Source organism: Lagenorhynchus albirostris, chromosome 5 (genome assembly GCF_949774975.1).
Source record: "Lagenorhynchus albirostris chromosome 5, mLagAlb1.1, whole genome shotgun sequence".
In the NCBI taxonomy this organism is placed as follows: domain Eukaryota; kingdom Metazoa; phylum Chordata; class Mammalia; order Artiodactyla; family Delphinidae; genus Lagenorhynchus; species Lagenorhynchus albirostris.
Genome location: NC_083099.1, coordinates 30,918,011 through 30,935,163, shown reverse-complemented (window position 1 = coordinate 30,935,163; position 17,153 = coordinate 30,918,011). Strand labels below are relative to the sequence as shown.

At 47.1% G+C, this 17,153-nt stretch overlaps 1 protein-coding gene across 1 annotated transcript in view; it reads left to right on the top strand.

Annotated features, from left to right (window-relative positions):
* Positions 1-17,153, top strand: part of EPHB1 (EPH receptor B1) — a 290,260-nt gene that overhangs the window by 162,825 nt on the left and 110,282 nt on the right. Inside the window, exon 5 of the mRNA XM_060149500.1 lies at positions 11,994-12,329. Coding sequence (XP_060005483.1) covers positions 11,994-12,329 — 336 coding nt within the window. The remainder of the gene's footprint in view (positions 1-11,993; positions 12,330-17,153) is intronic.

Here is a 17,153-nt window from a genome sequence, read left to right as displayed (position 1 = left end):
ATGCGCCACAACTACTGACCCTGCGTGCGTCAACTACTGAAGCCTGTGTGCCTAGGGCCCGTGTTCCGCAACAAGAGAAGCCACCGCAATGAGAAGCCTGCACACAACGAAGAGTAGCCCCCACTCACCACAACTAGAGAAAGTCCACACACAGCAATGAAGACCCAGCGCAGCCAAAAATAAATAAATAAATTTATTAAAAAATTAACATCCTGTGAGCTCCATCTGAATTGTCCAAAATGTTAGTGAGATATCTCTTTTATTACCTACTAAGTGACTGTACAGACTTATCTTTATTCTTTCCCATTGATTGTTTAGTCTTTCCTGGCACCAGTTCTAAGCTGTTCTAAAGATAGTAGCTTTATTGTATGTTTCAATAACTGGTAAACCAAGTCTGTACATATTATTCATTGTCAAAATATCTTGCCAATTCTGAAACATTTTTATCTTCAAGATGAGCTTTGAAATCAGCTTGGCACAGCTCATTAATCAATCCTACTACATTGGGATTGGGATAGCATTGACTAGAGAGATTACTTTGGAGATGACTATCATATTTATGATGTGCACCTCTTCATCCAGGAGCATGTGTTCAAGTCTTCTTTTGTGCCCTTAAGTAAAGTTTTATAGTTGTCTCCATACAAGTGTTACGCAGGTCTGGTGAGATTTAATTCTACCTATTTTATGGGTTTTGTGGTATTGAGAATAGGTAACTTTTTTCATTGTATTTTCAAAGAGGTTATGATTATTGTTAGCAGATGACTTCCTGGTGGTGGGAGTAGTGAGCTTCCCATCACTGGAGGAATCAAACAGAGGCTGGCCAACCAGGTAGGGACTGTAGAGGGCATTCACCACCAGGGACACACCCTGACCTCCAAGGTTCCTTCCCATGCCAAGAATGAGTGTGTCTATGAAGTGTCAGAATCAGGACTTGCTTTTGATGACCCAAACCTTTCTGGGAGGTATACCTGCCTTTTCAATTTCTCTTTTTGTTCCCTTAACCTTAAATTGTTATCTTTGGATTCTGGGCCTTTTCTGTACACCTGGAAAAAGACAGTACAAGTCTCTTTTAGAACCACATACAGCAGTGCTGGGAGACTCTTCTGTGTATTCCCAGGGAAAATTAAATGAATAATCCATGACTATGTAACCCATAGTCTCTTCCCAGCTGTTTTCTTGATGCCATTCTGTTATACAGCCTCTAAAAAAGATGGAGAATTATGACAACTGGAAAAATTCTGCCACACGGTGAGGGGCTTTTTGTCATTTGTGAAGAACTGTGGAGATGCAGGAGTCCTTTATGGGCACCACACTCTCTCTGTGGATGGTGGAGAGAGGACTGCTTATCCTGAAGTAGCCTTGAGGCCTTATCCCAGCTACCACCCCTGCATGCTGTAGGGGCTTCTCCAGTCTGGCCCAGATGGTTATTTTCTTTTAAAAACTACCTTGGAAGATACTTGCCCTTCTCTCTTTAGTACCTAGTATCTGAGAGTTCAGAGTAGGTTGTGTGCCGAGAAGAGTTCAGAGGAGTTGAGATGCTTTACCTGCAAAGCTTCCATCAAGTGTGTGACCCTCATCCTTGACAGGCCTTGGCCCAGTGACTGCCAACTGTACCTCAAGACACATAGGATCAGTTTCCTTGCTCTAGATTTCTTTCCTGATCTCAGTCTCCACACTGGCACCAGCCTGGGGGAAATTACCAAGCTCTGGGTTGAGTCAGGACATGCTAAATCAAATGAGTTGTTTGGGGTGATTCAGCATTTGAGTTTGCATCAAGTAAGAATGATATTCCAAAACAAGTTGCTCTGTGGGAGACCCTGCCCAAGAACGGTCTATCCTTCTGTTGTGCCAAAGACTGAAGTGTGTCCCAAAGTCCTTTGACTTCAAGAAGAATCTGACTGGCTTATACTGTTGCCTCTGGTGGCAGCAAACACCTTAGAGCCTGCCTGGCAGGTTGTGACCTAGTGTATGGATCTTTCAGCAGGATGATCTATGGGGATTCTTTCTCTCAGGGACTACCTGAATCCCGCAGAGAAAGAATCCCAGTCTGGGGTGGGAGCCCTGTGTAGAAGCCTGGTAGATCCCATAGAGAAGATCTGCCTGGGGCCTCAAAAGCCTTAGGCAGGAAGATGTCATCAGAGGGCATTCAGGTCAAATGTTCTGGACAGTGTCTTTTATTCACTGTACAGGTGTGCACGTGGTCACTCTTTCTCTGCTGGAAGATGCATGGATGGGCAGAGATTCCTGGGTAACTATACTGAATAGTCTTTAATGCATGTGGAGCATACTAAGATACACTATGGCTTCAACATATATTCTGCCATTTGATTCTCCCATAAGTAGGAAGAAGGCAGGGACCCTGCATGTCCCTGCAGCATGGTGCCTGGCCTGCTCAGGGCCTGGGGATGCGTCTCCACCAGTCTTGTCAGTCAGTGGCTTGTGTGACAGCTGTGCAGGTGCCCACCTCCCCTGCAGACTTTGAGCTCCTCAGGGTAGACGCCAGGGAATTTTTCATACCATAATCTTACATACGGGGCTTAGCACACTGTAGGGTCTCAGCAACACAGATGGATTGATCAGTCAAGAATCCATGAAAGATTAGGCTCAGAGAGCATGAGTGACCTGCCTAAAGTCACAAAGCTGGCACTCAGCCCGATTTTCTTTGTGAGTCCAGTGGATCTTTCACCACTTCTGATAGCCCTGGAGGCCACATTTCAGGGCCAGGAAGGAGGTCTTGATGGGCAGGTCTTTAAGACGACATGACCTCTAGCTTTCCTTGACTTGAAGTGTCCCCAAGGAATCTGCAGGGGGTGTCATGTCCAAGCTCCCCTCTCTCTGGCCTCACTTTGGGCCACAAATAGAAGATTCCACCTTCTATCCCTCCCTCACACAGACAGTGACGCAAGATGGCTGTCAGCCATTCCTGCTGAGATACACTGCCTCTTGGGGTGCAGGGCCCTCAGCCATCCTCCAAGGGCTCCTGCAGCCCTGGGGAAACCTACATGCTCAGGCTTTGGCTTAGGCCAGGTAGAGGGGCTGTCTCTTTTCCCACAAAGTGAAACTCACCCCCTTCTCTCCCAGGCAATTAGCTCCATAGAAGCAGGAGAGACAAGAATTATTTTCTACAAACATTGGTGTTTGGTGAAATGTGTAACACTGGGTTCTTTGATGCTCCTGAAATCCCTCTCAGCGGGGTCTCTCCTTGTTTTGACTAGTCATTTCTTCTTATTACTAACTGTTATGATTAGGAGAATTGCCTGAGTACAGGACCAGTGTTTCCAAGACCCTAAAGAGCAACAGACTCAGACGTGCTCAGCAAGGCCCTGGAACCACGGTTGCCCTGTTTCTATAGGGAAACTACTGAAACGGTTCAGGAACAAGAGCTTCCTGCCTCCACAAGGGACCTACCCCCTACCCCCCAGCACCTGGCTACGTTTGCATCACACTTGCACCTTGCACCCTTAGGTGCCTCCACCCTAGGGGGAAGAGTTATTAAGAGTGCACTTTGGAACCATTCAAGCCTGTACTCAAGTCTTGATTCCAGCATTCACCCACCACATGATTTAGGCAAGTTATTTAATGGCTCTGAGCTACAGTTTCCTTATATGTAAAATGGGGATAATAGTTCCTACACCATGGGATGTTGGGAAAATGAGATTTCATTAAGTTATGTAACAAAATGCCTATGATAGTACTTTGCATAGAGGGTTTGTTGTTAAAATGAAATTCACAATTCCATATAGAACTCCACTGAAAAGGAAACCACAGCCATCTCTATGATCTTTTAGATGATCTTTGTAGAAATCTATTCTAGGCAAACTACCAAAATTACTCACTCACTCAGTGGCATGAAGCAAATGAGTTCCACCCAATCAAAGCCTTGTCCTCCTGACATCCATGCAGATGCCACAGGTGTCTACCCCGAGGAAGACTATGTCCCTGGGGTTCATTTTAAACTGGTTCAAAAGGTGACATAAAGTTGTCTCTGGGAACATTGAGATCTGAGGGCAGTTAGGAAAAGTAAAGCAACATGACCGCTCCAGGTTTCTATGTCCTCTCCTCCTTTCTCCAGGGGGGACAGCCTACATTTTGAGAGGAGTAACCGGCGTAGCTGAGCTTACAAAGGGACAGACATGACTCAGTTTTCCGGTCCTGTGCCCCCAGCACAGCTCCTTCTTTGGAAAAGACACCTCAGGACTTCAGACACTACCATTTTCACATTGAGCAAAACAGTGTTCTAATTGTCTGGTGCTCATCCCTCACAAATTATAGATAATCCTTGATCAGTTTTTCCCAAAGGTCCCAAGCCCCTCCAAGCTTCCACTATTGAACGGAGGGTGCCTCAGCGGTCTGTTCATTTGATGCCACTGCTTTCCACCAGGTCCCTGATAACTTACTCTTGGTTTCCTGATATGGCAAGTAGTCATACACCCCACCCCCTTAATGACAAAACTTTACAACCCCTGTTGTCGAAGACCCTTGTTATTGTGGTGTTATTGGTGCCTGACAGAGAACCTTTGGGAACTGCCCACTGCCATCCAGGGAACCCCAGTGAAAGTGGGGGTGCTCAGGCTCATATGCTCCTCTCCAAGGTGCTGAACCTGCACGACACACCACGTCACAAACCTTTCCTCTAGCATAGCGGTCACTCTTGTCCAATCTCTCCCAGGAAGTCTACAGCAAGTGAAGGAATGGTGGAAGAGGAATTGGTGCCTCAGGAGGGAAAGAGAAATGGAGAGAGAGAGAGAGAGAGAGAAAGAGAGAGAGAGAGAGAGAGCTGAACTTAGTCTGAAGAGTGTCAAAGCTACACGTGGCAGCCAGAGAGAATAAAGAGACGTTCTTTGTTTTGACATTGTTTTCAATAAACAAGTTACCAAAGAAGGAACTACAGCTGAACATGAAGTTGACCTCATGTTTATTTGGTAACTCTACAGCCTTTCTGACATTCACAGACTTTCCCCTTTTTGGCTTATGTTACCCTCCAACCCATCCTGCTTTCAGCCCTGTATGCTGTATTGAGGGCAAAGGCGTAACCACCAGCCTGACTTAGTTTCCTGCATACTTTGCCTATATATAAAACCTCTTCAGACCTTCATAGCCTCCATTTCCATGTCTGCCTCTTCTCCCTGATTCCTATCTATTTCTCTATAAAATCTCAAAGACCTTTATTCTTCCCTAGGAAGACTTCCAATCACTCAGACATGGTTCCTTAAAGTAGCTATGTCACAGTGAGCAGTGAGTAAAGAGATGTCCTGATAGTACTATCACTTTTGATAACCAGTCCTGGACCACTCCTCACATGTCTTCCTTGCCCCTCACAACACACTTTTTTTGCCATATCTATCCCTGATATTATTTTCTGATCTCCCTTTCTCTCCCTTCTTAATCCTCAGCCCACATTAAAATATGCAAACCACATATTTCCAAACTAAAATCTTGACTCCTCTCAGCCATGAGAACACTGTTGCTGCATTCGAGAGTCTTGAGTATCAAATGTCCTTTTTGGCTCATTCACAAATCCTATCTCAACCCTTTCTCCTAAAGGAAGATTGCATAGAGAACACAGTTTGCTGTAGGAGTATAAAGGTGGGGTTTCCCTGCCAAGAGGAAGGAGAATAAGCAAGACCAGATACTGGTCAAAGCCAGACAGCCTCTTAGAAGGCCAGAAAGCAGGTGTACAGATGTACACAGAGGTTCTGAGCCCAGGAGCTAAAAAGAGCTGGAACCATTCTGGAGACACAGCCCTATACTCAAGACTAGGGCTCTACCCAGAATGTGCTTGCAAGGGTTAGGTGTCCCAGAGGGTACAGACTAGAGCAGAAAGCCTTCAGGGTGTTTCTCCCCAAGTACAACTCCAATCTTGTAGGCAGGATGCCCAGACACCATCTCTAAAAATTTTTTTCTTCATTGATCTTATCATTCCTCAAACATCCGTTTGTAACTCTTTGTGTCTGTATCACTTGCTTTGACACGTAACTGTATGTGCCCACAATTCCCAGTATTCTGTAGGTAAGAGTTCTTGCCTCATTAATAAGCATATGGGTTCCTCTTATCTTCATGGATGTCAGCATAGGTCTGGGCATCAGTGTTTCTGCTCAAGGAACAAGTGGCTGAATTAGATTAATCTTAGTTCAACGAGTGGGTCAACCAGATCATCCAATAATGACAATACTAATAATAGTAGCAGCTGACATTAACTGAGTTTTTCTGGGTACCAACCATATAGCTAAACTCCTTGGACTTACTATCTCATTAAATCCTCAAAACTACCATTTTTCAGATGAGAAAATTAAGGCTTAGAAGTTCACATCCCTAAGTTTTGCCAACAAGAGAATATTTTTTTAACTTTGTTGCTGTGAACATTTAGGAGGTTTGTTGGTTGGTTTCAGAGACCTCTCAGAGTCTCTGGAAACAAGTATCTGTTCAAGTACATGTTCATTTTTCTCAGGAAAATCTTCGTTGCTCTCATCAGATTCTTCAATGGGTCATGCACACAAAAGGGATGGCCTCATCTGTGGCCTTATGCAGAGCAGTTCAATTCCAGCCTGCACAAGGAGTCTCCCAGGAGAGCATTGCCTCGCTGTGATTGCCACCCTCACCTGCTCCCCATGGGGAGGGGTACAAGGACACAGACCCTGGCAGCAGCAATGCACAGTTAGCTGGACACTGCCTGCTCTATACCTCGGACCAGCCAGAAATTCACATCTAAATTCTCAAACCAGGATGTTGGCTTTATTAAGATTCCTAATAAAGAAATTGGCTTCCGGGGCTTCCCTGTCTTCAGCAGATTTTCCCTTTGATTACTCAAGAGTGCTCTTATTTCCAGCTTTATGCCTACAAATAAACTCAACTACTCTCTCCCACCCACCCTGTCTCTCGATTCTTTAAAAAAAAATCATCTGGCCCAAAGCACATTAAGAAGCAGGAGATTCTATCTCAATGTGACAACACTTGGGCTAGCCCTATGGCTCTAGAGGGATCATTTCTGCTTAACTCTTTGAAGTCCCAACGCCATCCATGCTCCATGCAGTCTGAGCCAACCTCTCAGGCATATCCTGGAAGACCCTGGAGACCCATCCCTACAACCCAGAATCCACCCTGTTCCTCAGCTCAGCAGTTTTCCCATCCTTTAAAAGGACTGAGTTTTCCTAGCCCTTTCATCAGGAAGCTTTCATCAGTAGTAACCGTGGCAACAGATCAGAGAGGCTTCAAAAAGCCTGTCTGTATGTAATTAAGAAAAACGAGGACACGGATGAGAGAGCAGGGAGTTTAGACAAGGAGACCCTGGCTCTGAGCCCTGCCAGTGTACTTCCCGAGGGCTTCTGAGGACGGAGAAAGCAGATTTTCTTCTCCCTCTGGCCTCCCTCTCCACTCCCCCTTTAAAGTTTTGGTTTGCTGGTCTCATTTGGCCTCCTTCCTGAGGATGTTGCTGGGGACCCCAGTGCTGGCCAAACACTCTCTGCAGGGGGAGGGCCCCAAACCCAGGGGATGCAGCCTAGATGGGTAGGAAATGGCCCTAAATCTAGGGAGAGTTATTTGGAGGCCAAATCTGCTCTCTGGTTAGACTCTTTGTTCAGGCACAGGAGAGACTAGGCTGCCTACTTGCAGGAATGCATCCTTGTCATCAGGACAATGGAGCACAAACTTGAGGACAATCATTGTTTTAGCTGCCCAGACACTGGGCCTGGCTTGCCTGGCCTGGAAGAAACCTCGTGGGAAAAGGGACAGGAGCAAGCATGGTGGGGAGGCAATCTGAGCCTGGGGATGGCTTTATTTCCTGACACTTATTCTCATCTGGAACCATCTCCTTTATCTCTGTGTTTCCTTTTTCCCTGTCAGTTTTTTCTCTCCATGTAAGCTCCATGGGAGTAGGAGCTTGTCTGGCTTTCTTTTTCCTATTTCCCAAGTGCCCAGAACAGTGCAAGAGTATTTATTAAAAGAGTGAGTGAGTGAACAAATGAATAATGAATTGGGTTCTAGCCATTGTTTGTGGCCCAGACTTGGGTCACTTCCACAAGTATGTGCTGGGAGCCCAGGCACCGTGCAGGTTCTCCGAGCTCTCTGAGTCTGCTCTCCAGGGAAGGCTCTTAATGTCTGTTCCTGCTCCTTGGAAGGAAAGGATTCAGATTTATGCAGCCTTGGACTCGGCAACCACGGCTCCCGCAGAGCCCTGTTCATGCCCCACAGATGCATTTGCTCTGGAGTGCAGCCATGAATGAGGGGTGGTTGCTTCATATGAAGCCTGTTTTTAAATAAACTTGAAAAATTCTTCTTGGAAACCCACTGCTTTTCTTCTTGAGTGGGAAGCAAATGAACAGACGTGGAGAAAGTATTGACCAGGGTTGTTCTCCCCCAGCTGCCATGGACACCAATGGATCAGGGACGGGGCAGCTCCTTACCTGCCACTTTATCTCACCAAAGCCTCTACCATTCAGGGGTACAAGCGGGGTCCTCCCTGCTGCTGCTGCTGCATCCTTTCTCAGCCCCGCCACAGGGCATCATGTCTCATGCTGGAGAGGGGTGCACACATGTGACCTGAAGCCTTGCACACTGCGTAGAGGTTGAAAACTGGTGGAATGGGGCCTCTCCCAGGCAAAATGCTGAGCGTAAGAATCATGGAGACTAACCAGCCACCAGCCCCTGCTCACCAGGAGGCCACAGCATGGTGAGGACATATAAGAAGAGCCCATCACAGTGCAATGGTGGATTCTGAGTTAGGCATCCAGAAATGGGCTTATGGAAGCCCAGCACGGAGATGCATGACTCCTGGTGGAATGTGCTGGATCTGGAGGGTGAGCAGGAGTTCTTCAAGTAGATAGAAGGAAAAGAATTCCAGACAGAGGAGAAAGCACAGTGCAAAGGCTTGGCGGAAGTAAAGAGAGCTTAGTGTGCACAGGACATCACAGGAATCTTCCTGTTCGTTCCAATATGAGGGTTAAGGTCCAAGGGGCCAGAGATGAGATCAAAAGCAGCAAGACCACATGGGGACCTGAAGGACTTGGAAAGGAGGGTGAACTTTTGAATAATTGGGGTTTGAGTAGAAAACAGTATGATCCCATGTACGTTTGGAACTTACACCCTGGCAGGAGAGAATGGATAGGAGAGATGGAAAGTGATGTTAGAGAATTGTTAGGAGTCTGCAATAGGGCAGGAAAATTGACGAGGCCCATCACTGTGAGGCAGTGGAGATACAGAGGAAGGGAAAGATCAGAGGAAAAGAGATATGTGGACAGACTGTGTGTTGGGCTCCCACATGTGGTGACCACACAGGGAGTTGTCAGGAAGGTAAGGACTGAATTGTGTTCCCTGGATTTTTCAAGTAGGGGCCCCCCTGCCAAAAAAGGCAGGCATGGTGGTGGAGTGGGAGAGCAACCAGGCTGCAGCTCGCTGAGCAGGGAGAGAGGGAGGCCCAAAAGGGTGACTCCGCTTTGGGAAAGATTGGCTGGAGAGTAGATAGAGGACATGTAATATAGAGAAAGAAACGCCAGGTGACCATATTTTGGTTTTAAAATGGCAATGACTGGGCTTCCCTGGTGGCGCAGTGGTTGAGAGTCTGCCTGCCAGTGCAGGGGACGTGGGTTCGTGCCCCGGTCTGGGAAGATCCCACATGCCGCGGAGTGGCTGGGCCCGTGAGCCATGGCCGCTGGGCCTGCGCGTCCGGAGCCTGTGCTCCGCAACGGGAGAGGCCACAACAGTGAGAGGCCCGCGTACCACAAAAAAAAAAAAAAAAAAAATGGCAATGACTTATTCACATTTAAGGGGATAAGGTGGAGTTAGAGGAGAGGGTGAAGTTGAAGTTCAAGGGAGAGAGGAGGTAACTGAAGTGGGGAGGTCTCCAAAGGGTGGCAGGGGTGAGTGGTCACTCTCCCTGTCGGTACCTGTCTCTGCTCCTCCGCCCAAGGCTGCTTTCTGAGTGATAGCCTCAAGATAGCCTAAGGATGCAGCAAGATAACATGGTTAAAGGATTTACCCCATGCCTGGCATAGAGCACGCGCTTGGTGAACGTAATTATTATGATCATGAGAAACAGTGGCCTGTGGCTGAAGCTAGGCTGTCTGCTGTAACAATGAGACAGGCAGGGATGGCACTGACCACTGGGAGCTTGTGGTCTGAGTGTCATCAGTGCAAGCAAACAGACATGTCTAAGACAGGCGCCCGCCGATATGACCATTTAGTGACTAGTGCAGTGTGAGATGAGGCTGGCCACGACCTGTAGAAGCCCACCTAGCGTGGTCCCAATTGCCCGCCCAGTACTAGTTGTGTGCTGATTCCCAAAGAGGTGGATGTTCATCCCTGGGCACATGGGTGGGGAATTCTTGGACACTATTTGCAAGACTTTAGTAAAAATGCTTCATGAATCCTGCCCTGTCACAAGCATGCATGAAAGTCGTGCTTTAGCTCAGGCCTAACGGGCTTTATATAGTACAGTACTGATTTTCTTTCATGTTTTCATACAATCCAATTTAATATTTGCTTTCTGCTCTAGCTGCTTGCTGTTGACTGATTCAACACAGAATCCTTCCCTGGTGCCCCCCGACCTTGTTGTTATTCCCTCATTCTGTGTGTTGGCATTTGATTCCTGTCTCCAGCATGAATTGCCCTACACGTCTTCGTTCAGCTGGCGACAGTCACGTGCGTGAATTCTGAAAGCATTACTATCCAGAGCGGTGGCTCCAGCCGGCCCACCATTCGTGGCGGGGGGGGGGGGCGGTGCTTCCAGGAGGGATCCATTTCCATCAGGTGGATACTGAAGATAAGCAGAGCTCAGCCTGGGAGCCAGAGGCTGTGATCTGCTCTGTTCTTGGGCAGGAGATTCTCCAACTTAATCTCCAAATGCTCAGGACTGCGGCCGGCCATTAATTCGGCAGCATTTTTGCCCTCCTACTAGGGACCAGGCTTTCTAGAGTTTTGCAACAAGGCATTTCAGCCTTTGCCAGAGTGTGACCAGCAGCCATGGGCAGAACTTTCCAGAGGGAAGAGGCTGCCCTCCTTGAGTCCCTGTGAGCCAGGCTGATTTGTAGGAGAGGCAGTCTGTTCAAATGTCCTGTTGTCCGTTTATAGATTTGACTGCCAACTCTTGGAGTGTCATATCAGAGTAAGGCCAGCTCTTTCCTTAGTAGGAAAAGATAGTTTCACTAACAGGCAGCACAGGGCTATAGCTAAGAACGTGAGCTTTGGAATCGGGCAGATGTGGTGTCCATGCCAATTTTAGTTCTCATAGACCAAATGATCTATAGCCAGTCCCCATTCTCAGCATTAGTTTCCCTTTCAATAAAATTGAATTAATTATTGTACCTTCCCAATAGCGTTCTTGGGGTGGGGGGCGTGTTAAATGCATGCAAAGTAGCTAGCAGAGTGTCTGGGACAAACCCCTGTGTTCTTCTAGTGTCATGGGGTCAAAAATGGTGGCTGCGTGAATTTCCTGACTTCATGCACCAAAACTTGTGCAATGTGAATATTCATCTCTCCAGGTCTTCTGGCAGCCCATCCTACAGAAAAACACTCCCAATGCCATGCACACACCACATAGATCCCAGATTGTATGAGATTTTATGCAGGATACCGGGATATGTTTGGTCTTATGAGGGGTCACTCCTATCCCTCAACCCTTGAGCTCTACACCAATTAAGAAAAGACAAGGAATCCAATAAGAGTCCAATATACATACATGTTATTGATACTAAAGTTGCCTGGAGGATGCAGCTTGGTCCTTCGAACAGAAGGGCTTGTACCCAAGTCCTCCATCCTCCTCTCCCTTGGCACACATGATTCAAAGAAGGAAAACCCCAGTGGGGATGACTAAAAGGGGAGTGGGAAACAGGTTGTCATCTCTGTCATTTTTTCTCAGAATGGATTGAGGCATGGAGATTTGGGGCTGAGGGAGGAGAAGGGATGTGTGTATGTGATGAGAGTAGGAACACACCAAAGACAAATGGAGAGATGCTGGGGAAACTTCTATCCAACCTCACTGTCCTTTCGTTGTCTCCCTATAGGTGTGCCATCAGGTCCCCGCAATGTCATATCCATCGTCAATGAGACATCCATCATTTTGGAGTGGCACCCTCCTCGGGAGACGGGTGGGCGGGATGATGTCACCTACAACATCATCTGTAAGAAGTGCCGGGCAGACCGCCGGAGCTGCTCCCGCTGCGATGACAACGTAGAGTTCGTGCCCAGGCAGCTGGGCCTGACTGAGTGCCGTGTCTCCATCAGCAGCCTGTGGGCCCACACCCCCTACACCTTTGACATCCAGGCCGTCAATGGGGTCTCCAGCAAAAGTCCCTTCCCCCCACAGCACGTCTCCGTCAACATCACCACAAACCAAGCTGGTAAGTCTGCAGGCATCTGTGCTCCTGTCTGTCTGTCTGTGGGGCTGGCTCTTTGCCACTTCTGTGCAGGAACAAAACTTCAGCCACACATATCCCGTTTGTCTGCCCTCAGGCCTCCTCCCAGGAGTGAAAGTATTAGGCGATGGGCATTTGTGGCCATGGAGGAAAAGGCTATAGTGTTTCACCTCTGAGAATGAACCGGATTCTGAGGGGTTTTCTTGTGCCCAGTTCAAAAGCAAAGATGTACATCCAAGCCAGAGTATGACCCAGTGCTCTGCAACCAGCTGGGGCTCAATGAATGTCCTTGGAAGGGTGGATGGACAGATGGATGGATGGGTAGGTGGGTGGATGGGCAGAAACACTGCACGATCTTGAGAACACCAGTGCGGCTCTATTAGCCAGCCCAGCGAAAGAAACTTGCCAGAAATCATGTGATAGTCAGTGCTGCCTTCATAGATTATTTTTCAATTAAACCCATGTAATTCAACAGTACGTTCTCCTTTACAACTTGGTCAGATGAATGCTAAACTGTTATAGAGACTTCAGATAGTTGGCAGTAGATCACTCCTGATGGCTGGTACATCCCTGTGGCATGCATAGCTCAGAACACATTTTCTTCTCTTCTCTTTATTTCTGTATCTTTTGCTCTTCTGACCTTTTCCTTTTATTGCTTTTCACACCCCTTGCAGCAATCCATTTCTTTTTATATCCATTTAACCAGTCCATTCATGCACTCACTCATTTGTTTATTTATTCACTCAATTATTGAGACAGTTATTCAACATTTACTGTGTGCCAAGCTATGGATTAGACACTGTGAGGGATACAATGATACTTGGACACCATCGTTCCTCCCGTGAAACTCAATCACTGAAGAATTTCCAGGACATAGACACAACGTACAGAGCTAAGTATTGTGTGCTGTAAACATGCAGTAAATACCAAAGGAGCTAGAGAGAAATGAGCAATCTCCCCCTTGAAGGGAAGGTGCAAGGCTGCAGAGGGGACATGAAGATCACGTCTACAGGCAACGATGGGGGTCGTGGGCAGTGGACCATGATCTTCCTTGGAATTATGGATTTTTCTCAATCAACAAATTCTAAAAGGACAGCTTTTTAGCGGAATAGCAGGACACGAGCATTTCTTTTTGCTCCCTCTCCCTCCACATAGCCCCCAATTCTTGACCTCTTCTATTCTTCTCCATCTTTTCCTACTCCTCCTCTCCCCATCCCGAGACTCATTCTACCTCTTTTAACACCAGGCATCTTTGATGACAGATGATTCTTGGGTTTAAGCTGTCAGAACTGAGAAGAAAAAAAGGTGTCGTCGGAGAGCATGGCTATCCAGATGGCTGCGTTGTTGCTGTGAGCGTGTGTGTGTTCGTGTGTGCGTGTTTGTATGTATGCGTATGGTCACGTGTTTACATGCATACGTGTGTAGTGAGAAAATAAGAGTGGAAGTGTGGAAGCCTCCAGCTGGTGACCACAGCCCCAGTGCCATGGAGACAAAGGTTGTGACAGCCCATCTTACTCAAAGAGAAGAGAACGGTAATTTCTGCATCATGATGAGCACATAACATGAGCAGCCTTTGTTAGCAGTATTTCCCTTGGAGAGTTTAAGGCAGAAAACTGGCTGAAATATTTTAGTGTCCCAGCTTCTGGGAATAATAATCCTTCCAGTCTGTCATGTTACGCTGGGCTTGGCTGTCTTTTCCCTCTCTCTAAGCATGTGTGAACAAACCTGCCACTTATATTGGTTTGCTTTGATTTCTGCCCCTCCCTTCCCTTCCCCTGCTATTCCCGAACCTGCCCATCTGCTTGTCTTGCCATCTGCACCTTCTCAGGCTGCCGTGGAGCTGAGGGACCAGGGCTTCTACAAGGGACCCTGTGTTACCAATATTCAAAATATTTATTTCTGTCCTTACCCATTGGCCCCTCCAGGAGCATTTCTCATGCCCTTTGTTCGCCCTCTCATGGGCCCTTTATTCTTAACCTTCCCTGATTTTGTAGTCCCAGCCCCATTGTCACTGTCCAATCTATGATTTCTCTTTAGAAATTCTGGAATTTGGGTGTCAGAAAAGTTTACAATCAACAAGGTAAGGTTGCAAGTGCTTCTCGGTGGCATATGGTTATTATAAAATAAAGGTCAAGTTAACCAGTGGTTTCTCATCCGTGGGCTGTGGGGCTCTGAGGAGCACGGTGCTGTTTGGTGAGTCCACATGTGAATGCAAGTTACTTTCCACAAACAGATATTTGTTTAAAAAGATGAGAAGTTTCAAAATAAACACTCGAGCCTGTACCTCTGCAAGAAGAGTTTAGAAACATGAATGGAAGCTCCAGATTTTATAAGGGATGAAAGAGACACTAAATAACAGGCATCATAAAATCCCTAGTGACTCACTCAGATCCATTAAGAGACAAGGTGGATGAACCCCTGTATCACCAAGAAGTCATGATATGCCTGTCCCCTTTCCAGAGCAGCCCTGGGCTCTTCCACTCTGGGCAAGATCCAGGTCAGCCTTCCCCCTTGGACCTCCAGGTATGGTGCGACCCTTGTCAGTACCTGTGGCCACATTTGTCCTACTGTTTGGATCATGAGTAGGTAGATGGCAGGTAAAGAAGTGGACCAAGAGCCGTCCTGGAATCAATCATTAAATCAACTGTTAAGTGTTTACTGCGTATATATTCCCTGCCTGGAACATATCGAATTGAAATGGTGGGGGGACTATTGAGTGGGTTCTGATTGAGTAATAGTTATTATTCATATTTTGTGTCTCTTTTGAGTTGACAAACAATTTTGGAATATACAGACTCATTTGATCTTCATAATTACCCTGTGACTTGTACATTATTGTTCCCATTTTTCCTATAAGGAAGCAGAGACTTGAAGGGCTTGGGAAATCTGGGATTAGAAGGAGGGTCGGCAGGGCATCCATTCTGTTTCTCTCTTCTGTTTCCTGCCCTAAAAGGTGGGCAGTCCCTCTGGGCTCCCCATATCATAGCCTCCAAGCACAGTGCCATCCGGCTGAGTGGATGGCATCTCAGTGTGCAGGCTGATGACCCTTCCACAATTTTCTCTGTGACGCTGAGCCATGAAAGGCTTCCCCCTGCCTCTGGGTGGAAATGGGAGATAGGTGTGTGTTTGTTGAGGGGTACAAGTTGTTCCAAGGTGAATTGGATCCTGACAATGGATATCAGGGTCACATGAGAGAAGGGTTTGGACAAGTTGTCTGCCAAGGGTTGTGGGCTTGATCTGAATGTGGGAATCTATTTTGGGAGGCTGCTCACTGCTCTGGGCTGGTTCCTCCTTTGTTTAGGAGCTATGGACAGCATCTGTGGCTGGGTGTGCCATTCTTACTGTCCAGTAGAGGCAGGATTGTCATGCTCTCCTTCCTTGGGGCTGCCCAGATGTGCCACGTTGGTGCTGCATCGTGTTGCTCTCATGAGCCCTGCCCAGCGGAGGCAGGCAGCTCATCTTAGCTGATTTAGCTACCCAACAAAAAGAGTCATGGTTGGTATCAGTCTATCAGAGAAAGTCACCAGTAGGCTTCTCTTTCTTTTTTTTTTTTTAACATCTTTATTGGAATACAATTGCTCTACAGTGGTGTGTTATTTTCTGCTTTATAACAAAGTGAATCACCTATACGTATACATATATCCCCATATCCCCTCCCTCTTGCATTTCCCTCCCACCCTCCCTATCCCAGCCCTCTAGGTGGTCACAAAGCCAGTAGGCTTCTCTTGACCCTAGGGTTTTGATCTAAGGAGATTTTGTAGTCATCTTTTGGTCCATTGGATACATATTAGGTACAGTTCTTCCCTCGGAACCAGCATGACTGGGGGACACCACAGGGTCTATTGCATCCTGAGATCCAACAAGCCTTCATTTCCTTCTGTGATGACCCCAGTCAAGTATATATACTCAAGGATCTCGTATCACTCGGAGAGTATCAGGATGGGATTCTCATGCAGCCCATAGGCTGAGGCAGAGGACTACCATTTTTGAGCACCTCCAGTGTGCCAAGCCCCTACCAAGTTCCTTACAAAACTGATGTGGGTCATATGAAGAAACCGAGGTCAGAATGCTTTTGGAATTTGCTCAGCATCTCACAGCCAGCAAATGATGTTTCTGGGTTTCATACTCAGGTTTGTGGCCATTTTATCCTCAGACTGATCAAAAGTTGCATTATGGTGAGCTGTGTAGGTTGTAAGCTCCCTCTAAGCTATTGCCACGTAGCTGGGCCACTTTAGGTGTCAAAAAAATGTCCATCACCTTTGGTCAGGGTTGGTCATGAATTATGCAAGCTCAGATTTACGTGAGGTCTTTAGGGATGCAGCCTTGCGCTGAATACAGCTGCCTTGAGTTTAAACTAGGCCAGATCAGGTGGAACTCTCTCTGTTCCAGTGGCCAAGCGATCTGCAGAGAGGTTGTTATCACCAGTAACTTCTGCGATCACTCTCCGGCACCTGGCCCCAGGTTCAGACTGATGGCCGGATCATCTGGCTGTCAGAGAGAATTAAAGTGAATGACAAACTTGACTTCTCTTTTCTGCCAACTAGACTCTGAGTGTCAGAGTTGGGGAAGACAACCTCAGAGGAAATCTTGGAAAAAATACATAAGACAAATCAGACCAGCACATCTATAAAATCAACTTGTAGTGTGGTAAAATAAAGTCAGTAAATTTGGGAGCATCTGAGCCAGAGAGAACACACTCAAAGACCCATGAGGCCAGGCAGGTAATGGCAGGAGCGACACGGAGCCAGGAGTCACACAAGAGGGAGTGGTGGGGACTATATAGGGAGTTGAAGAGAAGAACAGGGGCAG